This window comes from Tamandua tetradactyla, chromosome 3 (assembly GCF_023851605.1).
Source record: "Tamandua tetradactyla isolate mTamTet1 chromosome 3, mTamTet1.pri, whole genome shotgun sequence".
Taxonomy (NCBI): Eukaryota; Metazoa; Chordata; class Mammalia; order Pilosa; family Myrmecophagidae; genus Tamandua; species Tamandua tetradactyla.
The window spans coordinates 44931858-44954584 of record NC_135329.1 but is presented as its reverse complement, the minus strand read 5'-3'; the positions used below and the strand labels follow the sequence as shown (position 1 = coordinate 44954584).

At 35.1% G+C, this 22727-nt stretch overlaps 1 protein-coding gene across 16 annotated transcripts in view; it reads right to left on the bottom strand.

The window, feature by feature from the left end:
• Window positions 1-22727, bottom strand: part of SNTG2 (syntrophin gamma 2) — a 484887-nt gene that overhangs the window by 296566 nt on the left and 165594 nt on the right. For 8 of the 16 annotated variants that reach the window (XM_077153049.1, XM_077153052.1, XM_077153051.1 and 5 more), the window contains 3 exons: window positions 17707-17844; window positions 2836-2892; window positions 2678-2735 (listed from right to left, as the gene is read on the bottom strand). In XM_077153049.1, the coding sequence (XP_077009164.1) occupies window positions 2678-2735; window positions 2836-2892; window positions 17707-17844 (253 nt within the window). Of the gene's footprint in view, window positions 1-2677; window positions 2736-2835; window positions 2893-17706; window positions 17845-18879; window positions 19002-20623; window positions 21068-22727 lie in introns of those variants that run through there. The other 8 variants (XM_077153057.1, XM_077153055.1, XM_077153054.1 and 5 more) reach the window with 4 other exon arrangements.

Here is a 22727-nt window from a genome sequence, read left to right as displayed (position 1 = left end):
TGTGTTACAGAGCAGAGCTATATAAACCAATGAGAACTGCAGTCTTCTAGAAATGAAAACATCTGGATTGCAGAATTGATGAGACTATATTGCAAGTAATGACTATTTGGCAGAACGTCTCCCATGCCTGCTCAAATGCCACCAAATCATTCTTCTTTGGTAATAGAGCTCCAATTTGTTCATACTGTTTATGTAGGGGGTAGAGTTCTTTTGGTCTCAGCAAAAGTAGGCTCCACACTCCCCAAATTTCAGGGAATGAAGTAAGGGCATTGGAACATCTCCTGGCAAATTCATTCATTTTGAGACATGTTGAATTTGAGTTACATGTGAGGCATGTAGGATGAGGTAACTAAATGGCAATTGGAAATAGTCTCAATTTCTGAGGAAACATCAACATGACTTAATCCCAGAGAACATCAAGTCTTGGGATTCTAGTAGGCCCCAGATATTTTGGACCACCCCTACCCAGGCATGGCTAACACAGGCTTGGATATGCTTATCAGGTCACAATCTAATAAGATGCATTGAGGTGGATTTCACACTCCCTTTCTTAAAATTAGAATCTCATTTTCACTTTCAAACTGTGCTATATGTGCCCAGATTTTCTTTCTGAATTGAGTGTAAAATCCTTGCCTGATTTTTATCTGCTGGTTAATTGTGCTTCCTTGTTCTCTTTCTTTTCTGAGTCTTGATTCAGGCAGCCCCACCCCCACCAAATCAAAAAAAAAAAAACTACAATGGAAAAGAACTGGGAATCTTAACAAAGAGTACAGAAACTGTAATTCATTTGAACAATCTTTCTTTTAATTAATAATCAGTCAACCATATGGTTGACAGTGGTGCAGAAGTAATTAAACATGCCTAATTCAATAACGAATTGATTTATTTCTCCCTTGTAGAATCTCACTTTAAATGCACTGGAGCACTTGGCTTCTGCATTGCCTGTCAACTTTACAATTATAACACTTGATATATACAACAGAAATACTTTAGTCATGTTTAATCATAACGTTTATTTTGAAATGTTTAAAAATACCTAGGAAGAATGAGCATTTTATTGAGAGAGCCGCATAGTTCTTTCACTTTTTCTGTTATTTATGATAATTAAAATTTTATTTTCTAGTAATGTTGACTTCTGTTTGTGTTACCAAGGAAAACAATACTAAGGAGTGTTACGGAATCCTGTTTTCTTTCATAACCTTCAAATGATGCTGGTCTCCTTGAAAACAGCCTCTCCTTTCCCTAAGGCTGATGATGACAGCTGTGTTTATAGGCTCATTAGTTCTCAATTCCTGATTAAATATAATCCTGTCTCCTGCAAACTTTAAAAGCAGATTTTGTAACCTTTCATGAAAGGGAAAAAAATGTGTATTGTTAACCTGCTTTAATGTCCTTTTGGTGAAAATGTGTCTTTATGCAGATGCAAATTTAGAGGTGAATCATTTTGTTAAAGCATGCCTTTTCTTCTTGGATGCATTTGAAGTTACTATGACAAATTCACTGTCCATTTTAAGAATCTCTAAAAACAAAATGTTACATCCATTAACTTGTGTCATAAGTTACAAATGATTCTAAGGGACTCAAATTTTATAATCATCCTTCTTATATTATTGATCTATTTATATCTTTGAATGATAAAAAGAATTATCCTTGGTTGGAGATCTCTTGTTTCTCCACCACAATGATTGTGGTAACAGTGTAATCTATTTGGATATAGAAATGCAAAAGTTTATGATAGGAATACTTACAGTTTAGGTCTAATCAAGAGAAACAAGTAAGAAAATTAAAATGTACAAGCTTATTCTCTACCCTTCGCCCCAACATTGCATATTTTCAGTGGAGAGTGCAAATAGCATCCTCCAGGAATATAGTAAAATGGAAATTTACAATTAATTTAATTACAATTAAAATTTCACTATTAGGTAAATGAGTTCAGTAAGCTATCCCATCTCCCCTTCTATGGAAAGGGAGATGGGATAGCTCCCCTTCCATAGGTGCCCCCCTTTCTTACTACCTTTTCTAATTCAAGCCTCAAAGATGTTAATCAAAGTCCCAACCCCCTTTCTTATCACCACTTCGCATATCTTTATTTTCCACTTCTGTACATAGTAAGTTGTCAATAAATGTAATTTATTTTTTGTGGTTATTCCCATAGCTAATGTCTCATTTGGTTGTTTGAGGAGGCAGTTAATGAACTGAAGCCAGTTACCAAATATTGAGCTAAATGGCATTTCCAGTTTCAGTTTTACATTCCGTTCTTGGTCTAATGTAATTTTGCAACGGGTTTGTCATCCTTCTATGTGCAGAGTATTTTATTTCAGGGACTTCAGTGAATAATACCATTGATTTATCATCTTTTAAAAATTCCTCTGAATTTTTTAATGTAGCTAATAAATTTAGGGCTCATACCACTGAATCATCATCATCTTCAGAAGATACCCTGATACATCAAACAGTGAATTAACATCTCTTATAAAGGCTTGAAGGATCAGTATAAATAAAAATGGGCAATGTTGCATCCAGATTTAAAATATACACTTTAAAATAATACAAGCCTCAAAAATATAATTGTAGGCTAAGTAATACAGCAAAACAAATATTTGCTATTTTTAACCATTTTAAATAACATATCTTACAATTTATTGCAATATCTATGTAAGTCATTTTGGCTTTTTACCTGCTTGATCCTTGAATATTTTTGATATGACAACAGGAACTTTGTGTTCAGCACCTCCCTGAAAGAAAGAGAGAGCAGAAGGAAGCCACAGTTACCATGATTACACTGTAAATGTTCACCGAAAAGGAAAAGTCAGAATAGAAAACATATGTTCATACCTTTATGCTCAGGCCCAAGCCGCCAACAGGTTGTCTGCGCAGTGTAACAGTTCTGTGCTTTAAAAAATTTTAGAAAACTAAGTTTAGTTTAAAATATGATATCAGAGAATGAGTGAAAAATACACATATAACTTCTCAATTTAAGCTGCAAAACCGTTTAAAATATAATTCTAAGGCAATATTGCTTTACAGTAGTAGAGACAATATTAAAATCTTCAAACTATGGTATTACACATATGGAAATAGAAACGCTGAAAAGAATAAACCCTACTATATGATTTATTTAAAATTTATGCAAAAATTTGGTCACATTATCCCCATTTTACACATGAGGAATGGTGGTTCCAACAAGTGAAATGAGCTGCCCATGTTCTCCAAGGTAATAAATAGTGAAGCTGCAATGCAAGAAGAGTTTATGTGTAAAATTGTTCTTTTTTTTTACTAATTCCAAAACTTGCTCCTTTTTATTACATTTTTCTATTTTTCAATTACTTTAGGTCAACCGTTTAAATAATCACTATTAATTCAAGAATGAATAATTGTTTTTCAAGTCCTATCACCTTAGGTGCCTAACAGTATTTAAATATGTAGATATTGATAAAAAATGAAAGTACAATAGACCTTTAAGTGGCTACTGAAATGATCAAATCACCAAAGTACTTATCATCAGGTCATCTTATCATCAAATACGTTGCTGTGTTCTAAACTGGCTAAAGTAATTTCTAACTAACTACAGCTAGATACGGAACTTGCAATACTGCTGAGAGTGGATGAAATAAAGAGGCTTAGGATTAGTTAGATCAATGGATGTAGAAAAGTGTATTTTTACCTCAAAACTATACCATCCAAAATAAGGACAATGACATATGTAGTTTTAATTTTTTAGTGAAAACTTAAGAGTTTTCAGATTGAATGACTTTTTAAAATGAAACTCTGTTTAGAAAGCAAGGATGGTGGAGTAAGATGAATAAGTAGGTAAACCAGAGCACTGTTGAGCTCTGCTGCCATATAGGGTGTGGGCTCACTGCCAGCAATAAAAGACAACAATACACTAAGACATACGAGAAAACTTGCTACAGCATTTATAATATGCATCTCCCACAATTTGTAAAATCCACTTTATTCTTAGGAATGAATAATGCATTATAAGCTCAAAATAAAAAAAAACGAAATTTAGAATAAGTATATCCAATTTTAAGTGCATGCAGAGGAACACATTAAATAACATTTTACCTCGAAATTTTACACTCTATTTTGAGCCTTGAACATATAACATTTTTAACTGATGCAATATTTATGTAATCACACCCCAAAAGAAAGCTTTATTTTAGGATCTTTATCTTCTTAGCCATCTTTGGCTTTGGAATTTTTCCTTATCCAAGGCTGTATTCCAAATGGAAGACTGGTAAACAGCAAAGTTGAACTTGCTCCTAAGACATGTATACTATGGTTTTCTATTAGAAACCTATTCCAAGCACTTATCTGAAATGCAAGAAAAGCTTCTCATCCACACCTTATCATGGGACAGCAGAAGCAGGCATTATTTTAAATTTCACTGTGATTGCATAGGATTTCTAAGGGTGTTTCTATTGGCAAGGAGAGGGAGATTCTTCTATATATTAAAGCATAACATTTTCTCTCTTGTAAGTATATAAATTTAAGTTTCAAAATCAGTCAGTGTTTAACAATGATTGTGAACTGACAAAAAAAAAGGGGAAGTTTATCCATTCACTCACTCACGCTTCCATCCTTCCTTCATTCAATAAATTAATTACTACTACATTCAAATTATAGTGTGGGAATGTAGATTAAAAAAAGAATCCATCTGCCAACTGTTTTTTGCATGACTCAACACATCATATGCTTCCAAGAAAACTTTTCTGAGCAACAGATTATTTAAAAATTGGATTATCTAATATATTAACTAGGAATCTCCACTATATGGAAATTCTGAAAATATTCCACGAAGTTTTCTAAATTTTAGTCACTAATATAAGCATCTGAACTTCAATGAGAGCAAGCAAATAAATTCAGGGAAAATATATTTTCAGAAGAAATAAGTTGGTTTCTGCCTCAAAAGACCTTCCCAAACAACGGTGACATCTGTTTAAAATCTGTCATTTTCTTCACATAGATCTCAGAAAGGCAATTCAATGGAAATATCAAGAAAGTGATCAGTCTTTGCAAAATGAATTTACTGATACCAAATATCTGGACTAACATTACTATTAGGTTAGGTAAGAAAGATTACATTGTTAACATATTTTGCTAACATAATATGTTATTCACTAGAAGTTGAAGAGTCTAATATCTGATTCTGACAACCCTTCCTCACCACCCTTGATTTATTCAAGTATTTAATCTATTAAGCCTGCTAAAATTTTTATTTCTATAGAAAATCTGAGCCACCCATTTACATCTCTCTAAGACTGAGTTTTGTATCTGGAAAATTAGGATAAAAACACCAGACCTACCTTGGAGTGCAAATTAAATAAAAGTAAGTTGTAAACCATGATATTTTACATAAAAGTGTCAGAGGTGTTTAGTCTCTTCTATAAAAGCTTGTTATTCTCTGTTTTAAAACTATCTCATTCAAGCATCAAGGAGCTCAAGTATTTCAAAACTGGTAGGAACAGTTCGGCCAATCCATGATCTCATACGTTTTTTGTTTGTTTGTTTGTTTGTTTGTTTGTTTGTTTTTGGCACGGGCAGGCTCTGGGAATCCAACCCGGGTCTCCAGCATGGCAGGTGAGAATTCTGCCGCTGAGCCACCATTGCACTGCCCCATGACTTCATACTTGCATAGACAAAGATTTTATAACTATTAAGGTTCGAAATGATTTTAACATTAGCACGTTTAAGAACTTTATTTTTTTCAACACAGAAGTGAAAAAACGCTTCTTGGTTTCATCAACGCATGGTTGATGAAAAAAATAAATAAATGGGAACCAAACGTTCTGCAGCTTTTAATTGAGACCTGACATACTGCAGCCCAGCTAAAGTCACTATTTCTCCTATGTCCTGATTTGTTATGATCCCATATCCAAGGTAGAGCCGATCATTTAATTTTAAAGACATGGCTAGAACATCCCATAATGGTTCTATTAATAGATATACGAGTATAAACTGACATTAGAAAAAGCCTACTGCTATCAAAAGGTATTTTCTAATCCAACCAAAATCATGCAACCAAGATTCATTACATACTCTTTTAGGGTCAACTACCTAAATAGATCAGGTGCCAGACACAGAAGCCTCAGTGACTAAGAAAAACTATAGCCAGACCTCCTCTATTAAAACGCTTATTCCCCTACAAACATAACTTCTTCGCTGTCTGTATTCAGAAACCTCGCTCACTTATTACAAGGCTGCATTGAGAACACAATCAAAATGCCCATCATAAATTTTTGAGAACTAAGTCTGGATGCCAAGGTGTCTGATAAATAAATTCTTTTCCACTTGAATCCCATACTCAATAAATTCTTTTCAACTTGAATCCAGTTCTTTTGTCAACAAACATGAGATAGGTTTTTTCAGAAAATATTTTTCTACATCTTATCATTTAATCCCAACTGTGTTTTGACATTTAATTCATGTTTCTGTCTTGGTAGCTGACAACATTAAGATAGTACGTACTTAGTCATTGCCAAGTAATCTTCTGACTCTACATATTTTGTGTAGAGCTGTTTTTAAGGCAGATCATTCTTATCCATGATATATTTTTCATCAAAAAAAGGAGAAATTGGAACACACAAAGTAAGATTTCTAATTCTGGTCCTCTAAAAGTTTGTTCTGCAAGTTCTATTTTTGATATTTATGATTTGGCCACACATCTTAACTTTAGACATTTACTATGAACTTAACCCTAAATTTAAATTTGTTACACTTCTAAACTCATTTTCTTGTTTGAATATTGCAATTTCTAGAAAGATAAATTTCAGTCAGTTATAGAAATAAACTGTATTCCATAATGCCATTAGGCATGCAACCCTTCTCCCTCCTATGAGGGTTTACTCAGCTGAAAAATCTTCTTGTGGCAATTTGAAATGCTGATACCCCATCTCCTCTTCCTCCCTGAAAACCAACTTACATCCTCTTTCTTAGGATGCTATTATTTACAGAGTGCATGAACCAAACCTTCCTTGTTATAAAGGAAATAAACACATCTGAAAGGCTAGTAAGAGTGAAACGAGATTTTTTTTCATGATATAATTGAAGGGCCTGAAAGAAAAATAAAAAATTTAGGGATTTAGATAAAGAATTTTCAGTAATATTTTATTTTAGAAAAATTTTTGAAATAACTTGAGTATTTTATTTTTGAAAAAAATTGTTGATGGAGTCTAATATTGGAAATAAGTGGAGTAGAGGGAGGGCAAATAAGTATTTTTCTTTTTGAGGATTTGGGTATTTCTCTTTGCATTAGCAAACACTTCTATAACATCCTTTTTTAGGATGGGGCTTTTGTATATCTCTCTACCCTTTAAATTAACTCAAGGAAAATTTCTTTGGTGAGATGAAGAATCTAAATTTACCACTTGAAATAAATAAACTATTCTTTATGGGTCTAAGGTAAGGATATCAAAACATAAAGATTTATTTGTACAACAATTATGCATATTTATTCAACTCAGGTGTTTGAGTCAAAACCATATTACAAGGATTCAAAAGTAACACCTATGCTTTGAGTTTCTAAAAATTCATTACAACTCTATAGTATTCCTATTTCACTGTTATTCACACAAAGCTGATGAGCAACTAAACAGATAAACATTATCATTCTTCTTTATGCTTTGAAATTTTAACAAAGAGAATTTACCTTGCATATGGGTCAAAAACTTGAGAATTTATGCATCACTGAAAAGTGAGGTTTACTGAAATAAATATAGTGGCTATTTTGAAAATATAAATTTTACTGGGGGTGGTGGAAGGGCTTAAATCCTAAAAGAATGTGCAAAGAATTATCAGTCAATATTGGTTGATTCATATAAAATTTATAAGAATGAAAAGTAACAGATTTTATCAACATGAATTATGGATAAATTTAAGAACATGTTTGTAAAATTAAGGTATAATAATATTATATTCCAGTAAATTTGAAAACCAGACAAACAGCATATATGTTGCTTGTGGAAAATATATATGAAACAAGAAATTTAAACATTTAATATGCAACATCATCAATATGGTGATAACCTCTAGGGAAAAAATGGCAGGAGAATGGATAGGAGTGCAAGGTTTCAGCTGTATCTGAAAATTTGTTTCTTTTTATTGATTCTTTCTATTGTTCTTTTGTTTGCCCAGTCATTTAACTCTGCTTTAATCCTAGTTATTTCTCTTCCTTGTTTTGCTTTGGGGTTAGTTTGCATTCTTTCTCAAGTTCTCCCAGGTTTGTTGTTAAGTCCTCGATTTTTGCTCTTTCTTGTTTTTTAACATGGGCATTCAGGGCAATAAATTTCCCTCTCAGCACAGCCTTTGCTGAATCCCATAAGTTCCGATAACTGTATTTTCATTTTCATTCATCTGCAGATAGCTACTGATTTCTCTAGCAATTTCTTCGTTAGCCCAGTGGCTGTTTAAGAGTGTGTTATTTGATCTCCATATATTTGTGCATGTTCTCATTCTTTGGTGGTTATTGATTTCCAGCTTCATTCCACTGTGATCAGAGAAAGTGCTTTGAATAATTTCAGTGTTTTTACATTTATAAAGACCTGTTTTATGCCCCAGCATTTGATCTATCCTGAAGAACGTTCCATGAGCACTAGAGAAGAATGTACATCCTTATGTTTTGGGGCGCAAACCAAATATGTCTGTTAGGTCTAATTCATTTATGAAATTATTTAACTTCTCTGTTTCCTTATTGATCTTCTGTCTGGTCGTTCTATCTATAGAGGAGAGTTGTGTATTGATGTCTCCTACTATCATTGTTGAAACAACTGTTGCTCCCTTTAGTTTTGCCAATGTCTGTCTCATGTACATTGGAGATCCTTGATTGGGAGCATAAACATTTATGATTGTTATATCTTCTTGGTGAATTTTGTCCCTTAATTAATATATAGTGTCCTTCTTTGTCTCTAATGATGTCTTTATATTTAAATTCTATTTTGTCCATATTAGTATAGCTATTTCTGCTTTCTTTTGGTTACAACTTTTGCGTGGAAAATCTTTTTCCATCCTTTCACTTTCAATCTATTTGTATCCTTGTGCCTAAAATGAGCCTCTTGTAAGCAGCATAAAGCTGGATTATATTTCTTAACCCATTCTGCAATTCTGTATTGTTTAATTGGTAAGTTTAGTCTATTAATATTCAAAGTTATTACTGCAAAAGTGTTTTTTTTAATCTATCATTTTATCCTTTGTATTTTATTTGTCAAATCTGTATATTCTTTTCCCTCTTTCTCTTTGTATCCTTTAAGTCACCCTTACTGGGACTCTTCAATTCAGTGCCCTCCTCCAGACCTCCCTCTCCTGTTTTTCTTTTTTTTTTTTTCAACAGGCACAATTCCCTTTAGTATTTCTTGTAGGGCTGGTCTCTTGTTGACAAGTTCTTTCAGGATTTGCTGGTCTGTGGAAATTTTAAACTCCCCCTCAGTTTTGAAGGACAATTTGCCGGGGTATAGAATTCTTGGCTGGAAGTCTTTCTCTTTTCAGGATCTTAAAATATCATACCACTGCCTTCTTGCCTCCATAGTGACAGTTGAGTAGTCTGAACTCAGTCTTATGTGGTTTCTCTTGTATATAGTAAACTGTTTTTCTCTTGCTTCTTTAAGAATTTTCTGCTTCTTCAACATTTGACAGACTGATTAGGACTTGTCTTGGGGAAGACCTATTTGAATTTATTCTGTTTGGAGTTCACTGGGCTTTTTTGACTTGTATATTTACATCCTTTATAAGAGTTGGGAAGTTTTCCCCCATTATGTCCTCAACTACTCTTCCTGTTTTTTACTCTTCTCTTCTCCTTCTGGAAGACCAATAATTTTTATATTTGTGCACTCTGTTTTGTCTATCATTTCCCTGAGATCCAGTTCAAATTTTTCCATCTCTTTTTTTTTTGCCATTTGCTGTTTTGAGTGTTCGAAATCAGTTATCCTGTCCTCTATATCACTTATTCTTCTGTCTCTTCAAATCTGCTGTTGTGTGCCTCTAGTATGTTTTTTATTTGGTCAACAGAGTCTTTAATCTCTGTGATATCTGTTATTTTTCTATTTAATCTTTCATATTCCTCTTTATGTTCTTCTACTGTCTTCTTGATCTCTTTTATGGCATTTGCGATCCCACTTATTTTATTAAGCAGAGTTATATGAACATCTTTGATTAGTTGTTCCAACGTCTGTGCCTCCTCTGGTGTCTTAATTTGGTTGTTAGGCAGGGCGGTATCTGTCTACATTGTGATATGCTTAGTGATTGTCTGTTGTTCTTGTCACATGTAATATCTCAGTTGATTTACTTTGGGAGTCGATTTCCTTCACTAGTCTAAAGCCTTGTGTCCCTGGGGTGGATGTATAGCAGTATGCAGGGTACAGAATGGGATTCAACATGTGTGGTGATGCGTTGCAACACAGATATGGGTGCAGGTTGGGGATGTGAAGCTGATACTTGTGAATGTGGGCGCCTAGCAGCCAGGGAGGATGCAGCTGTGCAGGTGCACAGGTCTGGGGGGCATAACCCTGGTGTGTGCTGCTCTAGGGTGCAGGGCCCTTTGTGCACATGCGCAGAGCTATGTCAGTGGGTCAGCATTATGCTTTCATGGTCTGGAGGCAGATGTGATTTTTCAGCTGTGTAGGTCACCGCTTTCTCAGAATTGGGACGCATTATTGAGTGCCGTGTTCATGTGTGAGTCTAGGAGTGCCATAAAGTGAAGCTCCCAGAGTTGAAGGACGTGATTGGGAGTTGTGCACATGCACAGGTTTAGGAGTGCCATAAACGGATGCACAGAGGTCAGGGTGGGGTAGGGTGAGGCTGTGCCACACTGTGGGCAGGGTCGGGTGTAGCCTGGGTATGGAGGTTTGAGCCTCAGCATTTATGCCCTGGACACAGCCTACAGGGAGCAGGGAGGGGGAGATAAGTGCTCAGGAGGGGTGCAGAAAAGGTGGGCTGGGCTGCATGGGTTGCACTTGGGACGAGGGTGTGGGGCAGATATGTGTACTGGGGGCTGGTGGGGCAGGGGCGCTTGGAACACAGGGAGTGGGGTGGGGGTGATGCGGTTCAGGTACATGGGGCATGGGGTGAATCGCAGGTCACGGGGCAGTACCGATGAGGGTAGTGCATTCAAGAAATGCAGCTTGGTTTACTTCTTAGGCCCCGTCTCTTCATTCACGCACTCCTGTGGGCTCTGTGCTTCCGCATCAGGGTCTAGTTTTCTGCATTTCAATTCCACGGCTGTTGCAATCAGGGTCACCCTATGTGGTGCAGAAGGTTCTCCCAGTCAGCTGCACTCTTGAATCGCCATCTCAGTCGGCCTCCCGTCCCTTCTCTAACTTTTCCTGGGAGCAGGGCCGAACTCAATCTACCCTATTTGGCCATCTTCCCAGAACCTACCAAATTTGTTTCTTAAGTGGAAGAGTTGTGAAATATTTATGGTAATATGTTGAATATAATAATTATAGATGATAATTACAAAGGTTTAATTGCTTTGAAACTTTTTTCTTTTTGAAATGTTATAATACTGTTTAGCATATTTTGCAAATTATCTTCCCTACTGCTATATTTAGGTATTTAAAATTATATTAGAATGATTTTTTTTAATTTTGATTTTCTTATAAAGTACACACATGCACTCATACACACACACACATACAGAAAAAAGTCTATTTCATCTTTAAAGTAAACCTCGCTGTAAAATTTTATAACAAATATGCCCAAACGCTTCACTATTTTAAGATTGCCATAATTTTCTAAATTTACAACTTTTGCCCAGTAAAGTAAGCTACAATATGTGTTCTCTTAGGAGGCATTTTAATGAACTAAATTAGTGTTAGAAAGTAAGTCACAGTAGAATTTAGCGAGAGTCAGCCATTACAAACTATGTTGGAGGCATCTTCTAGAAATTTTGCTGATGATTAAATTTCACTACTTGTTTTCAGAACTTTTTAACAAGACTGCCAACTTTTTCTTGAAAGTAGAAGGCTAAATCTTGCAGCTCTCTGCTGTCAATGCCAGTGATATTTTATAAATGACATACTTTAGGAATTACCTTACTTTTTAGGGCACCTTTTTGTATGACCAGTAAAGTAACTTTTGTATCCTTCACATTACTTATAATGTAGGTAGAAATCTACTTTTCCGAAATAATTTTGACAAGCTCAACGGAAATCTTGTCAACACCTTCTAAACTTATAGAACCATGCTACTGACTTGATTAGTACATTAAACATGGTATTTAATAATCTTAATTTACATGTTATAAAATGCATCTGCTTTTCCACTCATTCATTCATTTACTCTGTTATCTAAAAATTACTTTTGACTCTTTTTCACAGTGTAAAGAAACATATGGTAAACACTGGAGAAGAAAAGCATGATCTTTGATGCTAAGGTAAATATGGAATAGAAGCGGCAAAGCAAACACACAACTAATTAAATAGAAACACCAAAAGAAATATGGCCAATGGCCTAAATGAAATTCATAGGGGAAGCAAAAGCTATAAATTTATAAGATTAGATAAGGACCATTATATAAAGTAATTTGAATACAAAGCTAAAATATTCTGGATTTAATCCTAATACTTAACATCAATATATAAATTACTGATTTTAACCAGAAAAATCTTCCCAAAATCTTCCCTAAGGAACCTACAACACCAATACCACCAAAATTTTCCATATAATAGAAAAAAAAAGAATAAACACCTCCAAGTCCTTTATATAAGCATAACATATAAAACCAAATAAGAATATTACAAGAAAAGAAGAGCAGATTTATTTTTATTTATACTGCTTGGAATCTATTGGGTGACTAAATCTAAGGACTGATGTCTTTCATCAATTATGTAAATTTTTCTGCTATTCTCTCCAGATTATCTCACCTCCCTTTTCACTGTTCTTTCTTATGGATCTTTGCTTAGTCCTATGTTCAACAATTTCATTCTGTCCTCCTAACTTTTCTTTTATATTTTCCTGCCCTTTTTGTTTCATTCTGTGTTACTTCTTCAGCTGTATTTTATAATTCAATATTTTCCCTTTCTGTTTAATATGTTATTTAACTAGTATATTGAGGTTCTGATTTCATTTACTGTTTTTTTTTCATTTTTATTTTTAGATATTCCCTTCAATTTGTTTTCCCATCTGCCAAATCAACTTTTATAACCTCTATTCCTCTTTCCTATTTTGATACCCCTTTTTATATCTTTAGGCATAACAATCACATGTATTTTATATTGTGCATCTGTTACTTTTAAAACCTGAAATCTCTTGTTAGCCAGTTTCTGCCATCTCCTGCATATTCTTCCATATGATTTTGTGATTTTTATTGTGATCTCCAGAAGATCCTTTGACACTTATAGTCAGGAAATATTTAAGGCCTGAACGAAAAGTCATTCCTCCACTGAAGATGTCTATTTCACTTCTACATTGTATCCAAGGAACTTCCAAGCCTGATACCACTTTAAAGTTAATTTTCAGGTTGAGGTCTCTCAGGGCACACAAGTAAGTAGACATTCTAGCACCACACGTATGAGGATAGATTTTGGGTTAGGGATTCTTAGGGATATTTATTTGTTTCCCCTTTTTCCAGAGCCAATACCTACTGGAAGTAATAATTTCCGAGACAAGTAAATATTCCCAGGGCACCCCTTCTGTGGGATAGAAGTGTTTTCAAGTTCACTCACTAAAGATATGGCATTTTTGCAGCCTGTTTATGAAGTTGAAAGAGTCTGATCAATCCTTCTATCTGGCTAGACTCCTGGGTTCCATCGCTCGATCTATACATTAAGTCACAGTATCTAGATGACACTGGATTAGCAAAAATGTTTATTTGACGTTTTTTTGTTCAGCTCTGCTTATTCTTCCCTAGATACGTCACACACCACATTGCTTCTTTTGCTGTTATCTTCACTAATTTATCAGACAGTCTCCCTTAGATGATCTCCCTTAGAGAGCAGTAAGCAGTACAGCAAATACTGAATTAATTCTGTAATTAATTTTGTGAAATAAAATCCTCTTCCTGAATCTTAATTTCCTAAACAGCAAAATGAGAATATGGAAATCTTTAAAACATATTCCAAATATAAATTTGCCGTGATTTAAAGTATCAACTAGAACACAGGGACCTATTAAAACTTTGTCTTCATGTGTAAGTTCTCCACAGTGTTAACTCCAGCCACCAACATAAACTTCCAATATAGAAAGATAAAATTATCTCAAATGTACACAAAAAATATAAAAATAAGTCAATGTAAACAGAAACTCTGTAGTGTGAGGGAAAGCTGGTTCTTCTATATGGTAAAATTGCATACTGTCTTGCACAAATAATTAGAGAATCCTGAGATAGCAGACATTCAAATGACTATGTTGACCTGAAGAAATAAAAAATTAATGAAATACGAATTTGCAATTCTAAACTCTGACACTGACTCATCACAATTTAAAAATTGATTTGTTTCCTAAAAGAGTATATTTAGATTTTGTGTCTCTTTTTGGGATAAAAATATTATCTGGCATTTAATTGATATTGTGTTTTTTTCTGCAGGTTCAAGAAAACAAGATATAAATCTGTCCCTTAATCATATCTTCTCAACAGGCAAACAAGAATCTAAGCACAAGCAAAGGTTTAAAATTCACTTTGGATTAGGTTTCAAAACAAAACAAATTCCATTTGAGTTAATCTACTGAATAAGTATTGAATCAGAAAAAGCTAACTTTTTAAGTAAGCATGGGCTTTATACTGAAATTAGAGCTTTAAATATAAAAATTAATCATCAGTACTCTTGCTAACAAGAAGAAAAACTTATCTTAAAAATTGAGCTGCCAGTGTAAGCATATTACATTAGTGAAGACTTTGGAGGTAATACATAGACTAGGCAAACAGGGCATTGGCTATGTGATTCTGAGATAGGGATGACTGACACAGTAGCAAATACAGGAGGATCAATAAGTAAATTACTTAACCTCGGCATCCCTTAGGCTACCTGTAACATGGGGATCACCATGGCAGCTACTGCACAGTGATGGTGGGAATTCAGTGAGTTTTTGCATGTAATATGCTCACAACAGTACTGGCACATATATGTCATTCTATTATACATATTAGTAATTCTTTTGTGGTAATAGTCAAGCTTTGAATCCCAATGATGGCCTAATTTCAGCTTGACTTTAAGATCTCCATTGCATGCTCAATAAACACGTGCTGAACTGAATGTGATGGTTAATTTTCAACTACTATGGATCCACCCAGGAACTCAGGGTTCCATCAGATCAAAAATCTCCACTTACCCTTCCAGGGTCCCTGACGGAGGTAACATAGAACATGCTCGAAAACATGAATGCAATATGCACTGCCATGTTGTGAATACCCAGGAGGGATGTCCTGCCTCTAATTCTAAAATTATACATGACTTTTGTTAAAAATAGCCCTTCAAATTCTCTATTTTTTCATGGCAAGGATACTTTTTTCTTATATGGTCAAGTGAAGAATACAAGGTTTAATTCTTCATGAAACTAGTGGGGTGATTCCGGTAGGATCCTTTAAGTGGGTATGTAAAAAAATCTCTCAATCACTGATTACATACTTCTGTGAAAAAAAGATTTCCTCTGTATTTTCCCCTTCCCCAATTATCCAACCCGGATATCTAGGTTTATTCACAAAAAAGTTCACTATATTTCCAAACAGAAAGGTTTCTTACAGAACCAGGAGAGATCTGAAGGAAAATAGAACCACAGAAATGAACAGAAATTCACATTAACTATGTGTTATGGGTAAATTTTATTAACATATTAACTATGTGTTCTAATCCAATTCCATTCTTTCAGAGCAGGAAATAGTAATCTCAAGCCAATAGATGCATTTAGGCATTATTAAAGCCCCAAAAGTGTTTGTATAATTATATCTGTATCAGTATATACGTATTTTTCTTAGGGAAGAATCTTAATTTTCATTAAGAATTTAATCTGGGTACAGAATCTGAAGCTATGAATTTAAAATAGAATGCAATTTATTTTTCCTGGCCAATAAAACATAAAAATATTCAATGTTTTTACAAACATGTATAGTATTTTCTATAGTTTTAAAAATTGATTAGGAAGGAAAATATTTAAAAGGTAAAGAAATGTTCCCAAAATTTCCCCCTTTCCACTCACTCCCATCCTTGTTTGCTACTTAGAACAAGTAGAGGGTGGGGAAAAAAGTCAAGCTAATGGTTAGTGATCGGATTAATTAAAAAAGGGCATGAGATTTATTGACATGTTAGAAACAAAAAGGCCTTGAGGCTGTGTAGAATCTTATGAAAGCTGCTGATAAGCAATTGGAGTTTCTAGAATGAAGACGTAAAAGAAAGCATGGGATCCAATTCCTGGGTCTGAGATAGAAGGGAACACAGGGGAAAGGATGGCGCTCTCATCCTCCACTTCCTTTTATTTTGGTTTAATTAGTACTGGAACTGCAGAGATTGTAGACTGGAAGAATTGTATGGACTGACAGACATTCAGTGTGCATAGAAGAGGGTAGATTTGGGTTTTAGGTATCAGAAGAAGCGGGGGAAACCTCAAGTTGAAGACATAAGCAATGCTATTCTCAAGTGGCAATAGATGCGTAAGATACAAACATAAGTCTGGAATGGCTTATATTTGGGAATCGTATCTGACTTTCTAAGGAGAGTAATAAAGATATATTTTTCTAGGATCTGTACCTCTTAAAGAGGTGCTGATCAGAGGATTGCAAATTAGGAGAAAACTGACCCTGTTTATTTCATTTCCTGTTGAAGGTCATGAGAAATCAGAAAACCAAAGAAACAAGGATTCCGTGAAAAAGCCAGCCACAGACTGGAAAATGGAAATGCTCTTTGGAATGTTTTCCAAAACACACTGTAAAAAGTTTCCTCTCACTTACATGATTTATTGAGTATCAGTTTTCATAACCAATGGATATATTTAAAGGAAAGGGTAAGGAAGGGTCCTTGAGCAAAGCTGGCATTATATGTACATATGTGCATGTATTAATACAGGTGAAATTAATAAGGGTCCTAGAAGAAAAATCAGGAAATTGAATATGAATTTAATATACTATATCCCTTGTTTATTAGTCCTGTTTGAGATAAACTGTGAAATAGAATTTGCCAAAAAAATTCCCTAATATATATTCAACATTCTACTGCATCTAATAAATAAATTTCTAACTCTTAAAAAAGTTTAATTTGTGATTCAGAGTACAGCTGAAGCCAAGAAGGACTAAGCTTCCAGAATGAAAATTCATATTTATATCCACAGCTGCGCAGGGACAGAATTGGTACCAAATATTGAAAAGTACCTGTTTTATTTTTCATTATATGTCATTGTAGATGGAAATCCTAAAGTTATTCTTTTAGTACACAGATTATTCATTACATTGTGTTTATTTAGTTTCCAATTATAATATGTGATATTTCAACATTGTGGCATTGGAGGCTATTTGTTTTTAAATATAAAGCTTCTCAAGGAAACTCTTTTAACAAAGAAATTAAAGTTAAGGAGAGAATAAATGATACAACTGTAAAAGTAATATTTTTATGAAGAGACTCACACAAGTAGTTAGGGCTGTTTAAATAATGGCTAGGAGATTTTCATTAGCAAACATTCTGAGCCAATAGTTTAATTGGCTTTCCCTGCATCAGAACTTCTTGGCTCATAAATCTGAAACATATTTGCAACATATCACTGGAAGCATGGAGATCCAGAAGCACTTACATTTGCACTGTGATTGCTTCCACTAATACAGATGACATCTTGTCTTTGAATTGTTAGTACCTCTTTTGTTAGCTTCAATCGGATGTCATAGGCATTTTCAGACCTTTCATCGTACAACAATGCAATACCAGTTTTAGTCTGTAAAAACAAAGTGGAAATACAAACAACATGGCTTGAGTACAGGAAAACCACTTCTGATGGCAAATCATAAACTGCTTCCTTTTCAACAACTTTACAAATTGCACATATAAATTTATCAAATATGAATAGAAAATCTGATTTATTGGTAAGGATGCTGATTAATTTAAACACACAAATAATGGGATTTTGAATAATTATTCATGAGCTTTTTAAATAAGATTTATAGCAAACAAGTATTTAAAGAAAATTAGCCAGGAGTTCCTAAAAAACGTTATTAGTACTTAATCAATTTTTCTAGAAGAGTTTTACTTTCACTTTAGAAGTTTTACTTTTCACTTTAGCAAAACTATTTGAATGAAAAGAATGATAAAATATTTAAATCACATTTATAGGATGTTTGTTGGCTTGGAGTAAGAAAGTAACAAATTGAAAATAACCAAAACATTCATCATAGTTATAATAATTAAATAAAAGTCAATTGCATTTGAAATGCTTAAGAGCAGTTTAACGCTTGTACAGGTTGCCTCTCTCCTGAATGCAGTTGGGAATGAAGCTGCAGGGCTTCTGTTGTATCTTTACAACATGCAATATGCTTTGACTTTTGTTAGGAAGTATTGGTGAGAAGGGACACTCAATGTATCAGATTGTTTTAGCAGAAAGAGAATACACTGAGTTAGAAAGGCATCTTTGGACAAATTGGAAAAAGGTGCTTCCTCCTGTAGAAGAATTGCAAAAGCCACTCCCTCCTCTGGATTAACTGATGAGAACACAAATCAGCATGCTTCGAAAGGGATTGCAGAGTATCTGCATTTCTGAGAACACAAATAGGAGCTGAGACACCCAGCGGAGCCTTGGCCTAGTGTGGCAGAGATGAGGGCGGAGAACGAATTGTGCAGTCTCTACTTTCTGTGGTCATGGCTATAGAGACCTCTCCTCATACTAATAATACTATAATTTTAATTGCCACACAGAAGTTGTAGTGGGAAGGAATTATGCCTAATTATGAATTCAAACAAAATGTTGAATAGTCACCTTTCACTTAGAGGAAAGTCCGGAAAACGTCTGAGAGTTCTATAATGGATAAAGTTGCAAGTGCAAGGCAATTGTTAAGTATTTAACCAACCTGGCTGCATCTGGGAATAAAATCAGGAGTTCTAAAACATAGAGATTTGGGTTGAATTAGTATGGGATAAAGGCTGAGTACCAAGATTTTTAAAACATTAGATGATTCTCTCCAGCAAAGTTTGAGAACAAATGGTTTAGACCACCGTTTATAGCTAGCTACTCAACAAGTGGTCATTGGATGGGCAGTGAAGGCATCTCTGAGAGCTCACTGAAAATAAAGAATGGCTGGATTTACTGAACCCATCTATGGAACAACCAGTTTCTTCATATTAATAACACTGACAGGTGATTCATATATACATAGAATCTAAGAAGCATTGGCAATGGTTTCCTACAGTTTTTAGTTCCTACTGTTTTAACACGCAATTTTAACTGAGTGTTAAAAATTGAATGTGAAAAAGAATTGGGTGCCTATGTCCAATACACCGCACAACTATACAAATCAACACTGTCATACAGTGACCGTCTAATATCATGAATAGTGAATTTACCAGTATAATCAACACATTATTATAAGGCTTAATTTACTTCCTTCTGCTAAAATTTAAAAATGCATATAATGGTTTCTTCCCAAACCCTATGGAACACTCCAATTTAGCAATCACCACAAAACTGTAAATAGAAGTATTCATTCTGAATCACACATTTTCTGGAACAGGGTAGTACTACTGACTGCCAGTACATTCACATGAATACACTGATGTTTTTGTGAATTCATTTTGCATTGTCTGTTTTTAAGGAGACAACGACTGCATAGGCACAAATCTACAGGACTGGAAGGAAACTCAAACGAATATTCTGGCTGTGTAACCTTTTGAAGCAAGTTGTATTACATGCGCCTAGAAGTTTGCTGATTTTTTTCCTTCTCACTACCATGGAGAATTGAACCAACGCAGAGTAATAAAGAAAAGTAGACAAGTCCATAATAACAGAAGTGTCAGTAAATATTTCTCCATAAGCCTGTATAATTTTTATAATTAAAAACCTACTTGGTGGTACCATGGTGACTCAGTGGCAGAATTCTTGCTTACCATGCCAGAGACCTGGGTTCAATTCCCGGAGCCTACCCATGCCAAAAACAAACAAACAAAAATACCTACTTGGAAGAAATAAAATTCTAAATAACTAGGATGAAATATGATAAGGTTTCAATACATGTAAAACCCACTTTCTTTCATTTGATTTCCCACAACACATTGGTAAAATAGCCATCTTAATACTTTTTATACAATTAATGCACTTAGCATTGCTTTTATTTGAACATTTCCATCCTGTTTTTGTATTTGTATCTCCCACTAGACTCTAAACAGCTGGAAAGCAGGACTGGTTCATTTCTTTCTTAATTCCTAGAGCAGCTAGCAAAATGCCCACCATATAATAGGCATTCAATGTAGGTGTACAGAATTAAAAGTGGAAGGAACTTCAAAGACAGGGCTTTGAAATCTGTCTCACTTATTCTACTGCCTATATGATCAAAAACAAAAATAGTAGTCGTGTTTTGTTCTAAAAGAAAGAATCTGAGAGAAAATATCTAACCTGCATCACCACTAAATTCATTCCTAGTGACAGAGCTAGAATTAGAAACCCCAGATTCCTATTACATATATACACTGCTTCTGACATTAGACACATAATATAAAGTGCCAATTACAGTGAGTCCCCTCTTCTGGGTGGTCTCCTGTCTGTAAAAGGTCATAGTCTAGTGTAATTTCCCACTGCAGGAGCAGCAGGAACTCGCCAATCCCTTTTCCCAGCACAGTTTTCAGGACAACCTCTTCTCAGTGGATGCTTTTCTTTGGGACACCTTCTCTTTCACTTTGTCTCTCCATTCTTCACTCAATCGCTGGCGTGTTCACGTTATTACACTTCACCTGCAATTCCCTAAAAACAGGCCAACTCAGTACTGCCCAACAAAACAGGGAATTCACCCACTTCTTACAATGTTGTTAGCAGAATGAGGTCCCTAATGGTACCCCAAAATTACCATCATTAGCAACACAACATGTCACTGCTATCTTTGTGGAGCCAGATTCTTTACATGCCACCCAGGACACCAGCTGTCTTTTCCCTACCTCCCAACATTCTTTCTAATGTCCTAGAATCCATCTACACAGAACTCCCCCCCCCCCCCACACACACACACACACTCCCCAGAGCATGTGCTATTTTCAGTGCAGGGATAACACTACAGTCGGAAATCTGGAATCCAATCACAAGTAGAGCCCAGAGTCCTATAAAAGATAAACCCAGAGGCTGTGAGAAAAGGGGTGTTTACTCTTGGTACAGGTATTATATTATAAAGTACTATCTATTCTGTAAAACAGGCTTTAATCCAGGGTGATCTGAAAATCTAGCTACGAATTTTAAACCTGCGCTTGTGGGGTTTTAAATCTGCATTAGATTTGGCTGACTTCCTTTCATCCTATTCCAGATTTCTCCCAACCCCATTTTTAAAAAATATTTTTATTGAGAAATCTTCATACACATATATTCTGTACATGGTGTACCATCAATGGCTTACAATATCACATAGTCCAACGCCATTTTTGAACATATACATGCCACAAACTTTTATGTGGCAATCATTAACTCAGAAAATATACTGACTAGACAATGGTTGCCAAAATAGGCAGGACTGATGCCTTTATAGAGCTTTCAATACTAGTTAGGAGACTCTGGAGAGGACCTAGGCAGACGGCTGCTAATAAAGAAACAAGACTCATGAACACAAGATTCAGGGACTCAGGAAGAGCAGACAAGCGGTCAGCACCTGGACCAAAGTACTAACATGCGACGTGGGAGGGATTACCTGACAGGAGTCCCCACATCTTAAAGGAATACTCAATTCACAGTCTGGAGCACCCAAGGCAGAAGAGAATCCAGCTCTCAACACATGGTTCAAAATCCAGTGGCTTGTTATTTCAAGCTTGAAATCATTTGGATTATATGGGAAGAATTGTAAGTCATTTAAAGGAGTTGAATATGTCACAGAAGCTGCAAAGTTCCAACTGGGAACACAAGAAGCCAAAATTCCTCCAGATCAGTTTGTCTTTCAAGTCTTATTATGGTTTGTTGCTATTGGGTACCAAGTGAGTAGGAAGACACACTCTAGTTAAAGTATTTGTTGAGCTACACATCTCTCACAAAGTAGCTTAAAAATCAATGTAGAGTTTTTAAGGAGCTTTAAGCTAAGGAAACTTCTGTTGACTTCACTTATCTTACATCTTTTCACTATGAAAGATTTTGGTGGTGATTTCCTCCATAGGGGAAACTGAGCTGGACACTGCACCCTGTAACAGTAAAGGCAGAGGCTACAGTGATAACCTCTCTCCTAAAAACAAGAGAACTGGCATCAGCCTGTAGGAGCTGTCCTAACCCATGACGTGACTCCAGAGTCTCCTAACTAGTATTGAAAACTCTATAAAGGCATCAGTTCTGCCTATTTTGGCAACCATTGTCTAGTCAGTATATTTTCTGAATTAATGATTGCCACATAAAAGTTTGTGGCATGTATATGTTAAAAAATGGTGCAGTTAAACGTCATACCTTCTGATCTTACCCATCCCAAATTAGTATCTGTCCCAAAGAGAAAGTCTCCCACCCCAAGAAGTTTACAGAAAACTGCCTCTTAAAGTGTCCACCTTATTCAGCTTTTCACTGGCGCCATTAAGCAAGCATGGTAGCAAAAGTCACTTTCACATAGCCTGTCAGGGAGCACTGCTGCTCCATGCTCCATTCTCACCATACTTGGTACT